At 32.9% G+C, this 15809-nt stretch overlaps 1 protein-coding gene across 1 annotated transcript in view; it reads left to right on the top strand.

Moving 5' to 3' along the window:
* Rab21 (RAB21, member RAS oncogene family) overlaps nt 1-15298 on the top strand; it is a 32427-nt gene extending 17129 nt beyond the window's left edge. Inside the window, exons 4-7 of the mRNA XM_026386602.2 lie at nt 428-491; nt 8410-8464; nt 8953-9041; nt 11722-15298. Of these exons, the coding sequence (XP_026242387.1) occupies nt 428-491; nt 8410-8464; nt 8953-9041; nt 11722-11864 (351 nt within the window). The 3' untranslated portion in view covers nt 11865-15298. The remainder of the gene's footprint in view (nt 1-427; nt 492-8409; nt 8465-8952; nt 9042-11721) is intronic.
* Nucleotides 15299-15809: the final 511 nt, after the last annotated feature.

Below are 15809 nucleotides of genomic sequence, written 5' to 3'. Positions count from 1 at the left end.
ATATATTTTGCCATATTCTCTTTTTTGGTGCCCATATACATTTTTTTTTCTCTTTAAATGTATGATAGAGAAGTTCTTAGGCCCTCTGTTTAGAAACCAATGACCATACTAAAGACTATTTTAAGCCCACATTGACTATAGACATTTATTATCATTTATTATAGACATTTATTGATATGCTTTGGTAAATAGTTTTGTTTGGATCTATCAAAAATTTATAAAAATCTGTAATCAGAGGTGCATCTGTAGATACATACATATTTAGAGAGAGAGAGAAATCTTTTCATTTTATGTGTTTTGTAGTATAATCTGATAATAGGAAGGTATTAGACATTTTGTGGTATTTTGCCAATGTTGAGTATTTAGGTGATATTATAGTACTAATTCTAATAGGATTTGTTTTAATATTTGTTCTTTTTATACACAGGTAAAAAACTGGGTCAAAGAATTACGGAAAATGTTGGGAAATGAAATCTGTTTATGTATAGTTGGTAAGCTTCATTACTTTAAAAAATCCTTTGTTTTCTTAATGTTTTAGTAAAAAAGTAATTCTTTTTAAAAGTGACATGAGAAAGAAATAATTATAGTATTTTAGTATTAAATATTTTAGAATAACTTAGTATTTGGAGGTGATTTTACAAGAGGAACAAACCCTATACTTCAGGGAACACCTTGGGAAAAAGATTGGATGCTAATCTTTTAAGGCTTCAGGTTCTCCAGTCTTGCTTTATTTAGTTTAGACTTTGCTGTTTTTCACTATAAGATTTTGTTTAAAAAAAAAAGTTTAGGAACTATTTTAAATAAGATTAAAGGGGCGGGGGCTGGGGTTGTGGCTCAGCAGTAGAGCACTCACATTGTACGTGCAAGGCCCTGGGTTCGATCCTTAGCACTACATAAAAATAAATAATAAAATAAAATAAAATTATATTAAAAAAAAGAGATTAAAGGGGCTGGAGTTGTAGCTCAGTTGTAGAGTGCTTGCCTAGCATGCATGAGGCACTGGGTTCGATCATCAGCACCACATAAAAAAATAATAAAATAAAGATATTGTGTCCACCTATAACTAAAAATAAATAAATAAGATTAAAGCCAATTACTTAAATCAGTATTCTTGTTTTATACATGTAACTATACATTTTTGAAACAAGGACAAATTTGATTGCAGGGATGCAGTAAATAGATTGTGATCCTGGGGAGGAGGAATTTTGTTAGTGGGTAAAATAAGAAGACTTCTAGAGCTCAGTCTTAGACTTCTAGAATTTTTCTTTGGTTCCCTTTATCTTCAGATGATTATTTCTATGATATATTTGTCACACAATGAAAGTATACTAGGAACTATCCTCTGCACTCAACAGACATTATCTCATACAATCCTGTAACCCTACAAGGGCTTTATAAAAGAAGCTGAGTCCTGGACATACATACTTGCCCAATGTCAGGCAGGTATCAGAGATGGGATTTGAATTGAAATCATTTTGACTTGTGTTCTTATGCTATTAATCCTTAAGATGTGTATTGTCAGTCTGTTTTCTCCTTTTCCATGTGGCTGATAATAGCAAGAATGAATTTAGAGAAATCTGAGTAGTTTTAGTGGAGGATGAAGGTGGTATTTAGGTAAATGAAGAAATGGTCAGTGTGGGAAAAATCTTGCTTTTAGCCATAAGAATTATTTTTTTAACTTGAATTTATATTTCTTGCATCTTGTCACCACCAGATTGGCAATTTTACAATCTCATATCAGGGCACAAATTGGGTGGTGTGGGGTGGTGTGAGAAGTCAAAGAGATACTTTTGTCCTGCCTTTTAGTCTAAATCTTAAGTGGTTGACTAGACAGCAGTGATATTTCGGACTGAAACACTAGAGTAACAAACTACATAATGTTTGACACCAAAGTTGCAGTTAGTCATTATGAGGTTTGTGTGTCTTTGTGTGGTATATGGAATTTATCAAGAGTAGAAAAGACCACAGTTTGTAAATGATTGAACATTTTCTTTTGGAGGATTGTGTCATCTCTCTAAAAAGAAAGAAATAGTACTAACACATATACATAAGAAAGAGGAGCCTCAAGAGCTTGTTACTTAACCAAGGTCCCTCACAAAAGTAATGTTAAAACAAACAAACAAACAAAAAAAACAGGCTTAAATAAGCTCATGAATAGTTCATTTAAATTGTATTTTCTTAATGTTCATATTATAAGAAGGTTTGGAACGACTAATATGACATATAAAAAGTTCTCACTCCCTGCTACTGACAAGTATGTCATGGAAGTTTAATTAGAATTCAGAGTTAGAACAAAGCTCATTTACTATTGTTCCCAAACTCAGCTACCATATGTGGTGCTGAGGATCAAACCTAGTGCCCCACATGTGCGAGGCAAGCACTGTACCATTGATCTACAACCCAACTCCCTGAAGAAGTTTTTTTAAAAAGATAAAAATTCTTTTGAGTGGCTTCTTTGAATCAAATACTATACTATAATTGTGATTTAACCTATATGTACTATTCGATATTTGGGAACAGTTTATCTGATCTGACCCAGTGCAAGAATCTCATTTAGATCATCATGTTACTCTTGTATGATGATTTGTGATAACACTGTGTTTTTATCAGAAAGGCTACTTTTTAAAATAAACGAATTTTGTTAGTTAAAAACTGATAATATTCCCTATAATCTTTACTTACTGATTTTGTGTGTGTGTGTGTGTGGGGGATAACCTGGGAGTGAACCCAAGGGCACTTAACCACTAAGCCCCAGCCCCAGCTCAGTGGTATTTTATTTAGAGACAGGGTTTCTCTAAGTTGCTTAGGGCCTCTTTAAGTTGCTGAGGCTGGTTTTGGTGATCCTCCTGCCTTAGCCTCCCAAGCTGGTGGGATTACAGGCATGTGGTACCACTGCAGCTGGCTTACTGTTTTAAGTGTACTTTTCATTGAAATATAATGTGTATTTAAAAAGTGTACACATCTTCAGTAACAACATAATTTTCACAAAATGAAAATTTCATTGTGTAAAGTATGAAAACCCCACTGACACGTCTTTCTTACCCCAGCACTGTTATAGTTACCTTTTCTTCACTGCCCTTCACCCTACACCACTACCCTGACCTTTTGCTACATGAAGTAGTTTTGTTTTGAATTTATATAAATGGAATCATATGAAGTCTTGTGTCTGACTTCTTTGGCTTTTCATTATGTTTACAAGATTCTTCTGTGGTGTTGCACATAGTTGTAGTTGATTTTTATTATCTTCTTTGTTATCTACTGCTTTATGAATATTCCACAGTGTATCCGTTTTGCATTACTTCTTACCTCTTGATTTTTATTTTGTCCTCTGTGGTAGTTCAGTGTTTACTCTGTCTTCTGTTTTATTACATTTAGTAAATGGTAATAGTACTTCACAGTACTCTATTGAAGATTTTATAATTATTTGGAAAATGCTTGGCATAGAAATAGACATCTGACAAATATTCTTTTCCCTTTGCATAAGTCAGCACTTCAAACATTTGAAGCCTACTTGAATTATTTGCATGAAGTCTTTAAATTCTTCAGATCCTTAATTTTTTTTTCATTTGGCTTACCTTCTAGACTTCCTAATCATCATCATCATTTTCTCTTAGGTTTGTTCTGGTGTATCAGTGTCTCCTACACCCGAAAGAAAAACTAGAACCCAGATGTTAAACTGATGTATTCTTTCAGGGTCCTCTCCCCTTTCTTTTGGTACTGGGAGCTGAACCCCGGAGTCTTTACCACTGAGTCCCTTTTATTATTTTGAAACAGGATCTAAGTTGCCCTTGAACTTGCTATCTCTTGTGGTAGCCATCCAAATTGCTGGGATTACAGGTGTCTACTTACCATTGCCTAGGCTAGCCCAGAACTCCCGGGCTCAAATTATCCTCTCTTAGCCTCTGGGGTCGCTGGGACTACAGTGCTTGCCACCACACTCAGTTTCTCTCTTTTAATACTTATGCTGTCCTATCAAGATTTGTTAAGATAGCATGAAGTTTTTAACAGCCATGTCAACTTATTGTCTCTTTTATGTACATAATAGTATTGTTCAGTCAGGCTTTTCCAGCTTGTTCTTATGTAATTTAGTTATTTAAATCTATAGGTATTTCAAATTGTCATACATATTCGAACCTTGGATTTACAGTCAATTCATTTTTTCATGCATAAACTGAATACTTAACCATCTAGAGTCTTCTTTAAGGCACTTGATAACCATGTGTTCGTTATGGAGAACCCCGTACTTTACTAGCAGAGATCTTTTTCTGTAGATTGTTCCTCATTCATTGAATGACAGTCTTGGCTGTGATTGTTCTATTTAAGCTAGTATTCTGCATCAGACTTGTCTTTAACACTTGTGTATTTATTAAGTAAATATTATTAATCATGACTACCATTTATTGAATGTCATGAACTATATGAACTACACGGTATTTCATTTAGTCCTTCTAACACAACTACAGGAAGATGATTTCCATTTTATAGATGGATGAATGGGCTTAGAGAGCTTTGTACTTCACAAAAACATGTATCAGGATAGACCTGGGAGTTTAACTCAGGTCTGTGTGTTAACTTCAGGCCCATATCCTTAAACAACACTGTTGTTTGCTATATCAGGTTTGGGGCCTAGTGTAGTTAATACATAAAATAGGTATGGTCCTTATCCTTTCAAAGCTTATTATAAAGGAAGTGAGAAAAAAACAAGTTACCATTGTATATTATGATTTCTGCTATGAAAAGGGAAGTGCAGAATGGAGTCTTGTAAGCCCACAAAAGCAAACTTGTCTAGATTTAGGGAGTAAGGGGAGATTTTCTAGAGCACAAATGGTTAAACTAAGTTAGCTAAATGCAGCTAGTAGGATGGTGGTAAAAAGTGTGTTACCTGTCATGGAGTTTAATTCTCTATTGATTTTTCGTGATTATTGATCACTCCCTGTGATGAATGTGGTTGATATTAATAACGAACTCTTTATTGAACAGATACTATATGCTAGGGATTTTTTACCTAATTAACCCTGCAAGGTTTGCTAGCTATATTTGTTTTTTTTTTTTATTGGTTATTCAAAACATTACAAAGATTGCAGAATCACATCGGTTACACATCCACATTTTTACATAATGCCATAATAGTAACTGTTGTATTCTGCTACCTTTCCTATCCTCTACTATCCCCCCTCCCCTCCCCTCCCATCTTCTCTCTCTACCCCATCTACTGTAATTCATTTCTCTCCTTATTTTTTCCCATTCCCCTCACAACCTCTTATATGTAATTTTGTATAGCAATGAGGGTCTCCTTCCATTTCCATGCAATTTCCCTTTTCTCTCCCTTTCCCTTCCACCTCATGACTCTGTTTAATGTTAATCTTTTCCTCCTGTTCTTCCTCCCTGCTCTGTTCTTAGTTGCTCTCATTATATCAAAGAAGACATTTGGCATTTGTTTTTTAGGGATTGGCTAGCTTCACTTAGCATAATCTGCTCTAATGCCATCCATTTCCCTGCAGATTCCATGATTTTGTCATTTCTTAGTGTGCTAGCTATATTTGTACATTGTGAAACTAAGGGAGGTTAAGTAATTTACCCAGGATTTTAGTGCTATGAAATAAACTAGGATTGAAAAATGTTTTATTTAAAAGTTGTGTGTCTTTTACTAGGAATTGAACTCAGGGATGCTCTATCACTGAGGTAGATCCCCAACCTTTTTTATTATTTAGTTTGAGACAGGGTCTCACTAAATTGCCCAGGCTGGCCTCAAATTTGTGATCCTTCTGCGTCACTGGGATTATAGGCATGTGCCACTAAACCCAGCTGGAAAAAGTGTCTTTCCATTACGCCTCACATATCCAGACTAAACAAAATATAATTCTAATTCTTTATCACTAATTAGGCCATCTCCCCTTAGCAATGAGCTTATCTCTTCTTCCTTTTCTTTTCTTTTTTTTTTTTTTTTTGGAGTATTGGGGATCAAACCCAGGGCTTTGCATATGCTAAGAAATAAGCAAGTGCTCTACCACATTCTTAATTCAGATGTTTTTTTTTTTAAGATAATTAAACAGTGGCTTTCTCCTTTCCTCAGTCCACTTACAAAAAAATTAATAAAATCTTCATCGTATACTTTCCAAATAGATTTTCATCAAGTAGATGCTTACTCTGCTGGTTGCCCTTGTTTTCAGGTGCCTTAAGCCTTTCAAAAATCCATGTAGCGGAGCTGGGGTTGTAGCTCAGTGGTAGAGCGCTTGCCTAGCACGTGTGAGGCACTGGGTTCAATCCTCAGCACCAAATAAAAATAAATAGATAAAATAAAGGTATTGTGTCCATCTACAACTACAATTTTTTAAAAAATCCATGCAGCTGCAGAGTAGTATCAAATAGGAGCTTCAGAGCCTTACTTCCTTAGCTGTCTTGCTTTTGAAAAAAGAAATTACAAAGGGTTTTGAACTTTGGAAAGAAATCAGTCACTAACGAGTCAGTCTCCTGTGACATTTTCTGTGCCAACAATCCATTGTGATCACTGATTGTTCTAAGAAGTAGTAGTTAACTAGTAGAGGGATTTAAATTTTTTATTTAAATAATTAAGTCATTAAAATATCTATGATAGTTAATAATGGTCTGATTTATTAAAATTAGTCAAAATTTTGAATATTATTACATGATAAAACATTAATTTCCCTCAATGTTCCTTTGAAACAGTAAGGTGATTGATTACCTTCTTTCTCTGACCTCACTCTTTTTTAGGTGTTGATGATTCTGGTGAAATTTTTAAAACAAAGCATTAAAAACCTAAGAAAAAAATGTTTATAGGGTTTTAGTTGGTTGGACCAAAAGTTTTCTTACTATTAGGGGACTAAATTGTTTAACCTTTTTAAAGGTACAGTCTTGTGCCTATTAGAGCCACTTGCCACCAGATGGTGCTTTTTGCATTCTTCATAGAATAAAATAACTTGTTTTCCCTCTAGTTACTGTCAAATATACTGGCTACAGTTTTTAGCAGATTAAAAATTTTATTGACAAATTATAACATAGGAAATCAGAATTAATATAGAACTTCTTACTAAGGTAGACAGGTAACTGTTCAAAGTAGAAAAATTCATTACTGACTTCCATGGTACTCACTGATCTTTATTGTTTTGTCTGCTTCTCTCCTTCTCATCCTTAGGCTATAATGGCAAATAGTTTCTTGTAGCTACCAGCAATTAGTGTTCAATTGTTTGAGATTCTCAATATACAGAACTGCTGGATTTAAACTTTTCAGTGCTAAATATTATATCTTTCGTCAGGTGCTTACTTGAATACTTTATCTAAAACTTCTCTAAAATTTTCTTCTCAACTCTATAAGGTCCCAAGGGGAAAAAATGACCTTGATTATAAGATTTCTTTTTTTTTTCTCCCTAGAATTCATCTTTTTTTTTTTTAATATTTATTTTTTAGTTCTCGGCAGACACAACATCTTTGTTGGTATGTGGTGCTGAGGATCAAACCCGGGCCGCACGCATGCCAGGCGAGCGCGCTACCGCTTGAGCCACATCCCCAGCCCCCTAGAATTCATAATAGAAGAAAAAAATATTTGAAGTGTTTTTCCTTAAGGTCCTTTTCCCTATTCGTAACTGTTGCTTCAGTTACCTTTAGCACTCTGTGTGTCTGGCCAACTCACCTTAACTTTTGTCCTGTATTTAGTAAGAACTCTGCAATTTACATATCTTTATTTTTGTTCTGGTGACTTTTTAGGATAATCTTGGTTTTGGTGCTATTGTTTAAAGAGAGCTAAATTTATTTCTTTTCAGCAATTTAAATCTGCATGATATGCATATATTAAGTTCTAATAAGTCACTAAAATAATATATTTTTTGTCTCTGTGATGGTAAAGTTCTTAAAAATCCATACATTTTAAGTTTTACTTTAACTCATTTATATTATCTAGGAAACCAGAATCTGTTAGGGCCCAAGAAGTTAGCTGAATATATTTTAGTAAACAAAAAGATAGCCATACTTAATTATTGACTGGCTGTAAGTTGATTGGGGAACATAGAAGATTTTTTCCTTTTTAGCCATTAATGTTTTGCTAAAAATTGTAAGTTTTCCCCTACATTCCCTGGGGAGTCTTAATCCCTGGTATATCTACATCAAAGAATAATGCATATCTCCTTGAAAAGTAGTTTTCTTTGACACAGTCTGAAAATTTAGGGGATATGCATTAATCCATTTGAGGGAAGATGATTTGTTCATCTTGACAATTGTGAACAGCTCTCATATGATACGGATTAATTTTATAGTTTTAAGACATTTAGAGGTCTGATAGGGATTTGTATTACTTTTTTCAGGTAATTAAGATGGCAGTTGTACATTTAGAATTGGCTTAATTTTATTATAAAAATGAATCAATGTTAAGATTAGTATTTACTTTTTTCAAATTAGGTAATAAAATAGACTTGGAAAAGGAGAGACATGTTTCCATTCAAGAGGCAGAATCGTAAGTGTCTGGCACCTCTACCTGCACACCCCCACCCCACCTTGTTACTCCCCAGAAGTCTTCCTCTTTGTATAGTATATATTACCATTAAGATGTTACTCAAATCTCTTAAGGTTTTAAACTATTGAATTCAGTGAAACATGTTTATGTTGGTAGTTTCTAGAGTTTTGACAATATTTAAAAATATCCTGCTTTCAGTTCCCATTTTGATTTCGTTAAAAAATAAAAGAATTATGTTTACAAATTACCATGTTCAAATAGGCAGTGAATCACAAAAGCTTAAGAATTTGAGTTTCAAATTAATCTATAAAAATTTTAAGTCTTATTATTTGTGTTATTTAAAATTTGGTTCCATGTACAGAGAAGTTAAACGACTAATTTTAATTTTACTACACTTGGGTAAATTAATAAGTCATTATTATGTTTTGCTGCTGTAAAAATTTTTTAATGTTTTACATCAATTGCTGATGTTATTTTCTTTTTTTAAGGTATGCAGAATCTGTAGGAGCAAAACATTATCATACTTCAGCCAAACAAAACAAAGGAATTGAGGAACTCTTTCTTGACCTTTGTAAAAGTAGGTATATTCAGATTTAGTGTGCCTAAAAATGGCTCTTTTTAAAGCATTGGTAGTGTTTCTAAAGTGATATTTTGATAATTTCCATTAATGTTCACATAGATGATTTGTTGCATCTACCTGTACTACTGTTTGTTTATTTAACTTATTTTTTAGAAAATTTTAAATATTTTACTTTAGCTGTGTTTAAATAGTAATTAGCACACATGGAATGATATGAATGGTATGTGCTAAATGCATAAAAATATATGCATAAGTATTATGCAGATTAAAACACCTATAAGAGCTGTAACATTCTGTTGTAGTGGGTGAACCTTATTTAGATTCTGATTTGACAAACTAGTGAAAAACATTTGTGAAACAATTAGGAATATATAACACTTGATGGATACTTGGTGATTTAAGATATAATTGTCAGTTTTTTAGTGTGATTATAGTGGTGTAATTAAACTTTTAAAAAGTTCTTTGAGGTGCATATCAAAATAATTCATGAATAAAATTGTTTCTAGGCTTTGATTTAAAATAATGATACAGATCTTTAGGTATGGACAAAATCAGGTGATTAGATTTCATTATGCTATTTTTTTCTACTTTTACCTATGTTGAAATTTTCCATATAAAAATTGTTTAAAGTAAGTTTTTTAAAAATATGTAACCTGCAAGGGAAATACATTTTTAAAAAATATGTAACCTGCAAGTTATTTTCTTATATTGCCAGTAGAATGCGTATCATATTTAGGAAAACCCTGGTCTATGCAATAAGAGATTGAAATGACTTTGGCAAATTGTATTTCTTAAATTTATGGACCTCAGACTCTTGAGAAATTTGACAAAACTGACTGTGTCTGTCTCTCTCTCTCTCTCAAAATGCGTACCTTTATAAACTTTGAAGTAAATTTCAGTTTTATGAAACCCTGAAGTCATTCATAATTTTTCTGGAATAGTGATTATCTAAATGAGATATTCTTATCAGCAGCATCACTTGAGAATGTGTTAGAAATGCAAATTCTTGGACTCTGCCCCAAACCCTACAGAATCATAATCTCTGGAGATGGCAACAAAAGTCTTTATTATAATGACCCCCTGCCCCATGATTCTGATGCACACTGAAATGTGCAAATCCTTCACATGAATCAGTTGAGGATCTTGTTAAAATATGTAATTTGATGTTGCAGATTTGCCCTGGCACCCAAGTGGTGATGATGCTATTCCTCACACCAGACTTGTAGTAAAAGGTTCTAGATCCTAATGGCTTACCAATATGATAAATCTCACACCTTCATAATTTTTTGAGTATTCTCCATGTTTACTTAGAAATCATGAAACACACGTAAGTCCTAATGTATGTTATACATTTTAAAGTGTACCTAAAGATAGAAATTTTGAAAGGTTGAAAAAAATAAGAAATAGATTTCATAATTTTCCTTATTTTGCTTAATTGGATTATCCCACACACCTTAATTTGGAAGCCATTCTTTATGAGCAGTCTCTGAACCCAAATGTTAGAATCTTCATCTTATTTCAGGGACTCCCTATTTTTTTCTCTCATTTTGTCAATTATGTATTTTGCAAATATTTTCTGCTAGTCTGTCTTGAATTTTATTTTTGTCTCTTAAGAGCAAAAGGCTTTTATTTTGTTTTGTGTGGTACTAGGGATTGAACCCAGGGGCATTTTGCCACTGAGCTGTATCCCTAGTCTCCCCTGCTCTTCTATTTTAAAATTCTGAGACAGGATCTCACTGTGTTGCCCAGGTTCCTGCCTCAGCCTCTCAAGTAGCTGGATTACAGGTGTGTATCACTGTGCCTGGCTTAAAAGTTTTAAAATTTCATTGAGATTGAGTTTATCAATTTTTTAATGATTTTTTTGGGTCTTATTTGAAAATCTAAGCCAGAATCACAGAATATTTCTCCTACAAAGATTTTTATCCTATGTTTTTTTCCTAGATTTTTTGCTTTTATGTAATTGTGTTTAGGTAACTTTTCCTGATTTTTGCATATGGTGTTGAAGTACGGGTTAAAGTTTATTTTTTACATATACTTGTTCGGTTTTGGTACCATTTCTTGAAAATATTATTCTTTCGTCATTGAATAGCCTTGGCAAATGTGTCAGAAATCAAGTAACTGTGTATGTGGGGGTCTTTTTTTGGACTTTATTTTCTGTTTCATTTATCTGTTTCTTCTTTCATGAAGCAGAAACTGTCTTAGTATATCTTTATCAGTGAGTCCTCCAACTGTTCTTGTAAGCTCCTTCATCTTAAACTCTTATTCATTCAAATATCATTCACTTAAATTATTGAAGAATAAATCCTTCGCCCTAAATATCACTTGTACTTGGAATAACATGAACTTTGACATATCACTGATGTGTTAAAAGATTGTATGTTTGGAAGATTTTTAGGATTATACTTGTATAGTTATTTTCTCAAAGCCAAAAAAAAAAAGTTTTTTTTTCTATTGCTGTCACTGTGGCCAATATACCACTGGTTATATTGATGCTCCCTACTGAAACTAGTTCTTGAAACTTGTGTAAAGCTATTATAGTGAGCTAAGTGTTCATTATATTTAATTTCCTTGTTGATTAAAAATCAGAAATAGCTCTCATAGTGGTATACTGAAATTATAGAAAGAGGAAACTCAAAGATTGTAGAATTAATAATTTTTGCTCTCTCCCTATCTTTAGGGATGATAGAAACGGCACAGGTGGATGAGAGGGCAAAAGGCAATGGCTCCAGTCAACCAGGAGCTGCAAGGCGAGGTGTACAGATTATTGATGATGAGCCTCAAGCCCAGAGCAGTGGTGGAGGATGCTGTTCTTCTGGATAACCATTCAAGCCTAAGAAATTAAAAAACAAAACAAAACTGTGGATCATTGCCCTCAACATGAAGACTGCCATATTCCAAGTCACATTATTTTACCAATGGAGTTATAGAATTAACAGTATTTTAAATTACATTTATAACACTGCAGAGACCTTAAGTGCTATACTTAGTGGAGTTTGTGACCAGAGAATTGGCATTTTCTACAAATGTTAACAAAGCAATTACCAATGGCCTTTTTACATATTTTTTTCTTTAATGAGGAATAATATGCATGTAGAAAAGACCTACTTAAAGGCTTCATTTATATTCTTTTAAATCAGATCTTTATTTAATAACTTATATATGTTGTTGGAATGATATACATTTTTGCAGCCCTTTGTATTTTGTGGTAGTTTGAATTGTATCACTTCTAAACAGCAAACTGTTTTTGTTTTTGTTTTTGATTAGCAGATACCTGAAGTACTATTTTTGCAGGGTTTGCACAGGCCCCTAACTGTCTACTACTTTGATATAATCTATACACATCCTGTATGCTGAGCTGGTAAAATACGTTGTAAATTACATATTAAATATTTTATCTGCTTTTACAAGCGCAAGGTGCAAAAATATTTACAGTAGTCTCATTGATGACCGTAAAGTGAATTAACATTTGGTGATAATGCCTAAGCTTTTTGACTGATACAAAGATCATCACTCCCTTTCACTTTTGTCTTAACTTAAAAGTGGCGTGTTTAAATTTTCACACATATTTTACTTGAATTATTGCTGTTGTCACATTTTTTGCCTTTCTAAGTCCATCTGATGATTGAACAGCAGCATTTGCCTTTTGGTTTGGATTTTGGTTTTGTTTTAGAGTTTTTTTGTGTGTGTGCGTACGTGTGTGTGTGTGTGTGTATCAGAGTATGTTGTTAGTTTTTTTAATAAAAAGAGATGACTTCTGCTGATTTTTGCTTTACAATGGTTACCTTAGAAGAATTTGAGTGGAGCATGCTGAGTTTCACTTAGGCAACAACTTTAGATTTCTTAGGCTTTATATAAGCTGGGTTCACTGGCATGAGAAAAGAGGAAGAGGTCCCAGATTGTAACCACTCACGAAGACTCATTCATATAGCATGTTAGTGGTATTTATGCTCCTGAGGCAGCACTTGTGAGCAAGTCTGTTTGTTCATTGCTTGTCAGAGATGAACACAGAACATTCTGTTCATTTTATAAGAGCTATCCTGAGCTTCTGTAGAGGGAAGCATTTCATGTAATGCAGTTACAGCAGACACTGGAAAGATTTATTATAAAATTATATTCTTGTATACTTTGTAAATTAGTCCCTCATTAGACTGCTTTCTTTTAGCATAGGACTGAACTTAAATTTGTTAATTTTAATAGAATCAGGTGCTGCTCACAGAAGGAACACAGATTGTAGAAATTAACATGAATTGTTCTTGTTCTAATATATATATATTTTTCCATTTCTGTCATGCTTGGAAAACTAGTAAATGTTATGTCTAAGTTAAAATGGAATGGTCCTTGGATTTACTTATAAGAAGCAGAGTATACAATAAAGCTGTTAGCATGAGCGATTAAGAGGATATATGGGGTTATAGTTACTGAAGAAGTACTATCATATTTTTAAGTTAACAGCTTAAACCTTTTCAAATGGGTTAAAAGTTGAAATGACTTGACACCTTGATGTTGTGATGTTAGAATTTTATCGTAGTATTAAATGTTCTTTAAGCCCTCACTTAACATTCTTTATTGTCCTTGCCAAACTCAGCATACTGACCTCTTATGTTATGTGTTTGAGGATGGTGGGAGTGGGAAGAGTTGGAGATAAGTTAAAATTGTCTCCTTTTATGGGATGATTATGCTCTGTATAATCTCTTGGTTTCCTGTGAAGTCAGTATTTATTCAGGGATGGAAGAGGCAGTGGGAATCTTGAGTCTCCCATGAAAGTTATGTTTTTGCCCTTTTGGCTCTTTTAGAGGGAGTAAAGAAAGTTTTGCTGTTCCTACTTTTAAGATGATAAATAAGCTTTTCTTATTGGAGTGCAATGTGTTTTGTAAACTAGAGGTGAAATTCAGCTTTATTCCAAAAGTTAGTTTTAAAACCTGATAATTGGACAACTGTACTTCTATTTTTTACCCTCTTTATTATTAAATTCCAGATTGGAATAATAAATGGGAATTTAAATTAAATTTATTATTAAATTTATCTAGTTGCCAAATTATTGGTAGGGCATAACTATTTTCCATATTTTTTCCCTTACCTTTCCATGATTTTTGTGTATTTTTCTTAACCTCAAGTATTTTGCCCACCCCTCTCCTCCTGTGTGTGTCTGTCTCCCCCTCCCCGCCCCCCCCAAACTTGTAATTCAGGTTAATTTAATAGCAACAATAGGTAGTAGGTTATTTCTGTTGCTTTGAATATCAAAAGGTCTTTAAGGTAGGTATAAGGTGAAGGAGTGATGAAATTGGATCAGTCAGCTGCAGTATGTATAAAAGGAAAGAAAAAGAGAGGATAAACCCCAAGCTAGGAAGTTTTTCTGATACTTTCTTCATTTCTATGTATCTTTTATGTTCCTATCCTAATAATTGTGCTATTAGGAAGAAAACACAAGTTATGATGTTGTATGTTAAAAAGTATAGGTAGGTAGAACAAATATATTTTGAACTAATAAGTTGAAAAATTGGTTTTAGGATAGTCATTAAAAATTCTCGAGTGCTTAATATTATGTTAAAAGTATATAGTTATTGTTTCTCTAATGATGGTGGGTATTCTGCTTCTTGTTTTGCTTTCTGATTACACGGGAAGGTTATTTTTAAAAATGTATATTGCAACAATTTGGGATAACATTAACCTGAAAAGAACAAAACATTATGTTATTGTATGAAATATGAATGTTTGAATTTGTTTTGTCTGGAGTATCTCCTGAGACTACCTATTAATAGAAGTTATTAATGGGGTTCTTTTTCTTTGGCATTAATTAAAGAATGATATTTTCATCTTTAGGTTTCTAGTAATAGAAAGTAAAATTGAGGAAATGGGAAAAGAAGGTAGTGAAGAATGGAATGGAAATCAAGTAGATATTAAACTCTACAACCTGACATTTTAAAAATCACTTTGAAAAATACATTGCTTTTCTCAAATAGTTTCTAAATAATGCAAGAGAGTCATTGTGCCAAATATTTGAAGGATTTTTAAAAGGTAGATTATGATACTGTGTTTCTTTTAACATATAATTTGCAATTTTCTGTAATATAAGTGCTATTGGGAATCTAGATCATTGCTCGTCTCTATTACCTCCATATAATATAATTTGCCCATAATATAAATTACCTCTAGAGGTAGTTTGTTCTGTGCTTTTAACATTCAGATTTTATCTTCTGTTCATTATTTGAACTTTTCATGGTTTTCTTTGTAGATAAAGTGTGACAAGGAATACATATTTGTGATCTTTTATTATGTTGGGATATTTTGGTAGAGGGTGTAGACAGTAGTGGCCAACAGGAGCAACTAAAGATAAAGGACTGAGTAGATCCTTAAGTACTCTTTTTTAAATTACAAAATGCATCACCTAGATTTTAATAAAAAGCAGGAGTTGTTGAATTACATATACTTGATTTCATCATAGGCATTGATTTCACTTGCTGTTCTGTTATTTTTAATCACCTGTGACAGTAGTATATTTGGTACTGTGGATGAAAATTCATACCATAATATGTCTTGACTTTGGCCTTTCTCTCTTCAAGAAAACAAATTAATTACAATTTTGAGCAAAATTTTCCTAATTGTGTTTTAGTGTTATATATAACACTAAATAGAATATAATAGAACAAATTAGAAATTCTTTTAAGTTTCCAATTTGAAGCAGAAATACTTCTCTTCTAAACAATAGCACATTAATTTGGTACACTTCTTAGTGCTGCTTATACTATCCAAGATTTATGTCTCATC

Source organism: Urocitellus parryii, chromosome 5, assembly GCF_045843805.1.
Source record: "Urocitellus parryii isolate mUroPar1 chromosome 5, mUroPar1.hap1, whole genome shotgun sequence".
Classification (NCBI taxonomy): Eukaryota; Metazoa; Chordata; class Mammalia; order Rodentia; family Sciuridae; genus Urocitellus; species Urocitellus parryii.
The sequence above is the reverse complement of the archived record's forward strand: the minus strand, read 5'-3'. Positions and strand labels throughout refer to the sequence as shown.